Consider the following 8152-nt stretch of genomic DNA (forward strand, 5'->3'; position numbering starts at 1 on the left):
TCAAACATTAACTTGGCCTCAAGGATGAACTGATTACATTTTGGTGGTCAAACTTCAAGGTCACTGTGACCTCATGAACGCCATTCCCAAGTTGGTTAACGCAATATCTCAAGAACGGCTTGATAGAATTTCTTCTGATTTGGCTCAAACATCGACTTGGACGCAAGGATGAACTGATTCCATTTTGGTTATCAAAGGTCAAGGTCACTGTGACCTCTTGAATGCCATTTTCAAGCTTGTTAACGCGATATCTCAGGAATGTCTTGATGGAATTTCTTCGAATTTGCCTCAAGCGTCCACTTGGACTCAAGGATGAACTGATTACATTTTGGTGGTCAAAGTTCAAGGTCACTGTGACCTCACACACCCAATTTCCAAGATCTGTAACGCAACATCACAGGAGCGCCTTGACGGAACTTCTTCCAATTTGCCTCAAATGGCGATTTGGACTCAAGAATGAACTAATGGCGGAGGCATAAGTCCACGTTGCGGTCGTTCTAGTTGAGAACTTGTTCAGGAAGCAGCACGTGAGGCTGGGTAAGCACATCACTGACTTTCGGTCCATCAGCACCGGCGCTGCCCAGGGCGGTGTCCTCTCTCCCTACTTCTTCAGTCTGTACACCAACAGCTGCACCTCCAGTCACCAGTCCGTCAAGCTCCTGAAGTTTGCAGACGATATCACCCTCATAGGGCTCATCACAGATGGAGATGAGTCGGAATACAGACAGGAAGTTGACCATCTGGTGACTTGGTGCAGTCAAAACAACCTGGTGTTAAATGCTCAAAAAACAATGGAGATGATTGTGGATTACAGGAGGAACAAAGCCTCACCTTCCCCCATCACCCTGGGTGACTCCCCAGTCAACACTGTGGAGTCCTTCCGCTTCCTGGGGACCATCATCAGCCAGGACCTAAAATGGGAGCTGAACATCAGAGCTCTCACCAAGAAGGCACAGCAGAGGATGTACTTTGTGCGGCAGCTGAAGAAATTCAAAGTGCCAAAGGCCATGATGGTGCACTTCTACACCTCCATCGTTGAGTCCATCCTCACCTCCTCCATCACCGTCTGGTATGCTGCTGCCACTCTCAAAGACATCAACAGACTTCAGCGCATCATCCGCTGCGCTGAGAAGATAATCGGATGCAACCTGCCATCCCTCCAGGACCTGCATGCAGCCAGGACACTGAAGCGGTTTCGCAAGATCATGGCTGACCCCTCCCACCCTGGCCACAAACTCTTTAAGACACTCCCCCACGGCAAGAGACTGAGGTCTGCCAAGACCAGAACCACCCGCCACAAGACCAGCTTCTTCCCAACCGCCATCAGCCTCACCAACAAGGCCCGGAAACCCCCTTCCGCCAAGGACCTCACCAACAACCCCCCCCCACACACACACAAACTCACTACCTCCTCCTAAACTCAACTGAACTCCCCCCCATAAAACTGGAACTCATACTGTATCTAATTTAATGCCTGTCTAACTGGGACTGTAAATTCCCTGCACATTTAATGCCTATTTAACTTAGCCTGTCAATTTAATGTACATTCAATGTAAAGTCTTATTTAACTCAGACTGTAAATTCATGTAAATCCAATGCCTATTTAACGTCTATTTAACTCAGTCTGTAAATCTCATGTAAATCCAACGTAAATTAATATTTATCATCCACAGAACACTTCACCACTCATATTGTATATATTTACTCGATTTGATTACACTTTGCAACTTTGTGATTGTCTTTAGTTTTCTTCCTACTTCTTATCTCTGTATATTGATGTGACTGCTACGCTGCATACAGACACTAAGACAAATTCCTTGTATGTAACTTGCATACTGTGGCAATAAAAGTGATTCTGATTCTGATTCTAAATATCATCCACACTTGGGTTATGTTTTGTGGTTGTACTTATTTAAATTTGTGTCTGCATTTCTTTGCCCTGCTCTCTCTATCTTTTTACATTGCCTGCATGCACACTGCAGCATGGATTGCATCCAGACTACATAGAATTCCTATCACAATGCGAACCTGACCACTCTCACATCTGATTGTGAATGATGTGATGATTTCTGGCCATCCGGGCCTGTCACTTAAAGTGTCCTGGCATGATGGAATAAGTCACAAGTCACCTGTAACCATAGCCTCTAAATATATAGACCTCTTACCCCTCCCATCTCTCCCCCCTTCCCCCTCCCTTAGGCCTGGGCACGTGACGTGGCCGAATCCAAGCCTCAGGGTTACACTCAGGATATCGTTCTGAAGGCAAAGGACTTTGTCATAAGCGTGAGTATCTAGGCTGATTTATTTTAATCTCCTCAAATTCATTTACTGATCACTCCAAAATGGGGAATTCACTTTTCTTGAGGTTTTGGGATTCACTGATTATCGTTTTGATTTCTAGACTCCCTTTTATGGTCTATACTTGTGGAGATAAAGAGACCTCTCTCCCTCATATCTTTTAGGTCATTGCGCTGGACTACGGCATGAAGAGCAAGAACCCCATCAATAATGTCCGTTTCTATTGTAAGAATGACCCTACCAAGGCCTACCAGATACGGAAAGACCAGGTCAGAGCTAAAGCAATGACCACAAACATTTAAATGTCTTTTTTTGCATGAGCTATTTGTAGCTTTAAATTGTTGTTTGCTCAATTGTATTTGTATGCCTCCGCCGATGACAGCCATAGCTGGAGGGGTTATGTTTTCGGGTTGTCCGTCTGCCCGTCCGCCCGTCCATCCATCCAATCCATCCATATATCCAATTCTCGTTAATGCAATATTTCAGGAATTCCTTGAATGAATTTCTTCAAATTTGGCTCAAACATCCACTTGGACTCAACGATGAACTTATTACAATTTGGTGGTCAAAGGTCAAGGTCACTGTGACCTCACAGAAGACGTTTTATTTTATTTTAGCCATAACTCTTAGGAATTCAGATGCTAATTATGACAACATTTCACACATACAGTCTGATCAAATGAAGTGGACATTTTCTATCCAAAAAGTAAAAGGTCAACTTCACTGTGACATCATAATGTTTTGCTGAGAAAACGACCTTTTTCAGACACAAAAATCCTTCAAATTGACCTAATAATCACATTAATTATATTAATTTGGACCCCAAGATACTTGTATGAGTCCAGTCCACCCTCTTCACTTCCTGTCGGCTAGAAGACACCAGGACAAGGGGTGTCCTGTTCCTCTGGTAGTCCACCACAAGCTCATTGGTTTTGCTCATATTGAGCTTCAGGTGATTGTCGTATTGTGTGACGAAGCTCTCTATCAGTCCTCTGTACTCTTGTTTGGGCCTTAGAATGGACACTGTACTGTCATTCCTGTTAGGTGTCGAAACTTCTGCCAAAGTGCTTTGCGGAGCAGTTGATCAGGGTCTACTACAAGAAGACTGATGAGAGGAGGCTGGAGGCAGCCAAGAAGTACTTTGTCCAGTGGTGCATGAACATGGATTTCTCTAAGCCTCAGGTATATGCACAAGTCAGATGCTAACATGTACTGAATTGTCAAGTTTTGCAATGTCTGACCAGGGGTGGTGTTGATAGAGGGGATTTTGTCCAATCATCCAGTCGTTCAGGGCTGGACTGGGACCAAAAAAGCTACCTGCCATGTGTCAGACAGGCCCACAATTTCGAATCGGCCCAATTTTTCGAGCTCGCGCTCGCTTCGCTCACGCTCGCATGGGTTGGGGATTTACTTATAAAGCCACATGTTATGACCCGGTCTAGGGGTTTTAGGTGTAATGATGTTGCAGCATTGAATAAACGTGCCCAGTGAGAACTCAACGTTTACTTATTTAAATAGACATAAGTACAGTACTAAACATAACACTGATTTTTTAAAAGTGCAGACATTTCAGTCGCACACTGTGCGTCTCAACAGCGCAGCATGTCAGCATGTGTGTGCGCTCAGGGGCCGCGGAAGGCGGAAGTAGGTCGGGCTCAACCGCAAAAATTAGACTAGACTACATCAGACAACAATATTAAACTTTTTGAAGTTTACTCCATTAGTTAAATGAAGCTTATTATCGGAGACAGGTGAGTTTAGGCTATTTGCATAGGGCCGTGCGGCGCTGTCCCTGCTACTGAAATGGAGCGGAGTTGTGGTTATAGCCTATATCAATCCGATTCCGATATCAATCAATTAATTAATCAAGCATCACTTCGATTCAGCCTCGTGGTTTAAATAGTGCTACTACTACTTTGCGAACAGGAGGGATAGAATAATACACATATAGTAGTGAAACACAAAAAAGCACCAGCTGATGCTGCACCTCGGCAACACACACTTTCTCCCCTCTCTCCTCCTCCACACACACGCCAGACTCACCATATCTTTCTCTCTCTATCTCTTTACATTCTGCCAAAGAACTGCGTCCTCTTGTCGTTGCTCTGGACCAACTCCCTTGCAATCACCGAAACATCCACTTTGTCCAAATAGTCCTTGTGTGTATGGCCGCACATCAGGCTATTAAGTCTTTTTTGTGTCATTGTTGATCGCATATAGGTCGTTGATCACATAATATATATCAATCAATAGGTCTTTAAACGACGGAGGAAGAAAGACCTCTCGGCGCTGGATAGACGACACGGGGATTGTATAAAACAACTTTAACAGTTTGTGTACATCTGGCAGGAGTGTTTTTGCCACAGGTGTATTGTTCATTGCTGACACAACAGATGACACGGTTAGGGGTTTGCCTGCTTCCTCCTCGCCCTCCTCGAAAAGCTTGATTGTGTCTGGCAACATATCAAGCTGTGTGCCGAGAGAGTCAACATTCAAATCCTTCTCGTAGAGACACAGAATAGCAGACGAGAAACTGACCTTTTCCCCTTCAGCTGCAGACACAATCAGGCGCTCCAGGGCAGCTGCCACATGCAAGTCTCTCTGCACAAAACGACGGTCCAACTCCCCAAAAGTAGGTCGGGCTCAAGCCCTACCGGCCCTATAGGCTCCGCGGCCCATGTGTGCGCTGCTCTCTAAGCAGGGTGTGTGCGTTGTGCACCCGCCTATACAGAGACACATAGCCTATTACTATCTTGCACATTGTGGAGTTAGAGGGAGCACCAACAACATCTTTGAACAACACGTCTGTTAGCAGAGTGGGTTAATGCAGCAGTTCTCGCGTGCACTCCCAGAGCAGCAGCAAGACGGAGGAAATAAATATAACACGAGGAACAGTTTCTCTTTCTCTCTCTGTGGTTCTTCTCCCATGGAGCTGGGTCAGAGACACACACACATACATACGTTTTCCGTGCATGTCATTGGCTGTCACCACCTGTGTTGCCTTCAGGTAACATCCTAAATTACAATGCTATACATTAGCATTGGTTAGAGGGCCACTCCAGAGACCAGAATCATTCATTATTGACGCCTGAATGGGCCGCTACCGGCCCAATCAAATACATAATACATACTTTTTCACCAACCTGACCGGCCAACTACCCAGCGGCCCACCGGCCATCGCACCGGTAAGAATACATTGCAGTCCAGCCATGCAGTCGTTCTGTTTAAAGGTCTTGTTAACTGCTGTATACGAGGGATCGGCCGATCAACATTTTGGTAAACAATTCGCTTCAAAATAATTCCGGGTGGAAACAGAGTACACCAGAGTGAGGAGTGAAAGTCGCTGCCATGACAGTCTTATCGCATCGATAAAAATTGTATATTAGAGCCACAATATATCAACAACTAGCCAACAGATATCAAAGCTGGTGGGCTTTATGGAAAGTGAGTCGAACATGACCGTCAAACTGAACAACCGTCAAACTGGTTGTTCAGTGGCGTTTTATTGCCATGTATGTTCCAGTGCCTAGTGCGGGTGCATGTATTTACATAGGCGGAAGGATTTGCGCATAACACCTGGAAGTCAGGTGTTTGTTGTCGTTGTGACATCACACTGATTCCTCGTATAGGATCCTGGGCTTCAGCATCCCCCCTAAAACCTGTTGTCGCAGTTATCCTCAATTCATATGAACATTTGAAGTACCGGTATGTTATATTAAAAACTCTTAATTACTTTTACTACCTGGAAAACACAGTAGGCCTATATTTAATGGTGACATCAGGCTGGACTAGTAGGTGTAAATATACATTTATAACTTAAACAAAAATCCCAATCCTCTGTTCTCCTCCCATGAAATAAAATTGTCTTTCTCTCCCTGGATCATGTTCGATTGTTTTAGACTTTTAAATGCTCCCTCACTGCGTTATGTCCCTAAACTAAATGATTACCATTACCCTTCAGTAATGTTAAATTGTGTTCTTCTTCCCTCTAACTCACTTCATAGAGACACTGCGTAACGCGTCATCATTCAGAAACCACGCCCAAGACGGGGGAAAACACAAACTCCTGTCCAATCCTGGCGTTCTCCTATGTCACGTGCATGGTTGCGTGTTGCACCAAAAGATCGTATATACGGAAGATGAACACTCCAATTTACTTCTTGACAGCTAGATCCACATTTTTCTTCTCGCCAATTCTCAATGGCTTCCTTGTTTTGCTCAGGAGTACAAAAAAACTTTAACTGGCGATTTTTTACATTTGTTGTCTGCGCAGCTCACCACACAACAGCTTTTAGCTATGTTTAATTCAAAGAAAATGATGCTGGTGTGTGGAAATGAATGGAGCTTTTCCCCCGTGATGGGCGTGGCCTATTACATGCAATGTCTCTATGGTATGCAGCTCTTATTCACACTGATATGTTTGTATGATTTTTGCACTCAGGATGGAGATGTGATCGCACCTGAGCTGACCCCTCTGAAAGACAGCTGGGCCAAGAACATTGAGGATGAGAGTGTTGAAGATGACGGTGCACGCATCAGCGGGCAACAGAAGGCCAAAATCAAACGCAGTTTTGAGTTCTAGGAAGAGGAAGAGGCCTAAAAAGGGACAGGTTGGTTAAAGGGACAGTCTGTTACTTTAAGTGAAATTTTTTATTTTTCTACAAGGTGAGTGTGTTGATGAGCACAGCAAGGATGAGAAGTACTATTTGAAGTACTGAACACTGTTTTTTACTCCAAATAGAAGACACAGAGATGCATTATTGGATATTGAGTGCCTGTACTTCAGGGTTTGAGCCCTGTCCGCATGCCAAGGATTATTTATACCTTTGTTTTATTTAGATTTTTTTTTTATCTATTTTATTTTACATTCCCTTTCCGTTGGCAGTTGTATTTGTCACATTTTAAGTTGTAACCCACTATCATCTGATCATATCATTACGGGTCAACATACAGTAAGAAAAATATGAGCGTATAATGTGAATGTCAAGGAAAGCTCTGTCTTTCTACATCCTGTACCGGTATGTGTCTTCTTCAATCACACAATTTTATTATTAACCATCATAAGCATGCAGTTGTTACCAGTTAAAAGTTACTCTGGACCTATGCTCTACTCTGGACAATCAATTATGCTGTCTAAACTGTTTTATTTCAGGGCAATGTGTTTTTACAGCATGCACACCAGCTGATATGAATCAGGTTATTGTTTTATTCAGCTAGCAGCTATATTTTGTTTTGTTTGTTTTTGCGCAACTGCCAAGCTTACAAAAGATCTGTAACTAATCAGCAGGAGGTCATATGAGCATGGTGGTGCGTCAGAAAGTAACTTCATTACAATATGGGTAATGGAGTCTTAAGTTGAGCATTTGATTTGTGTTTTGGGGATTTAAAGCATATAATGTTATTTGGTTTGTACATGTGAATTTATTTTTGGAATTTTATATTTTACAACTTATAATTAATTAACTATCGGTTGGGGATTCTTTATGGTTGCTGTGACATATGTTGTGCTTTATTTTATTCACAGTAAGTTCAACTTGCAAGTTGCCCATTGCTTTCTCCAATTTAACCATCTCTACCACTGCAGTTAAGGCATATTTTGGATGCCATTCATTCACATTGTTTTCTTCTCCCCAAATGTATCATCAAATGATCATTGCTAAGCTGTTTGATCAAAAGGCTGCTTTGTTTTGTTATACTCATTGTGTATAAAATAATTATATTTTTGAAAGACGGTAAAAGGAAACCTTAACTCATTGGGAGATCCTGTCTCTTTAAAAGGGTCTGTAAACAGATCGTGGCTGTCCATGGTTTGAAAATAAAATTCCCTTCCCTCAACACCAGAGGGCAACATGCA

General features: G+C 43.2%; 1 protein-coding gene across 1 annotated transcript; it reads left to right on the forward strand.

The window, feature by feature from the left end:
• Positions 1-2199: 2199 nt before the first annotated feature.
• Positions 2200-8152, forward strand: LOC310771264 (deoxynucleoside triphosphate triphosphohydrolase SAMHD1-like; the record flags this gene model as incomplete). Its single annotated transcript, XM_083663910.1, has 4 exons — positions 2200-2283; positions 2463-2567; positions 3343-3480; positions 6740-8152. Coding segments are annotated over 4 exons (468 nt in total), but the record flags the coding sequence as incomplete, so codon positions are not given.

This window comes from Poromitra crassiceps, assembly GCF_964638095.1.
Source record: "Poromitra crassiceps genome assembly, contig: HAP1_SCAFFOLD_483, whole genome shotgun sequence".
Taxonomy (NCBI): domain Eukaryota; kingdom Metazoa; phylum Chordata; class Actinopteri; order Beryciformes; family Melamphaidae; genus Poromitra; species Poromitra crassiceps.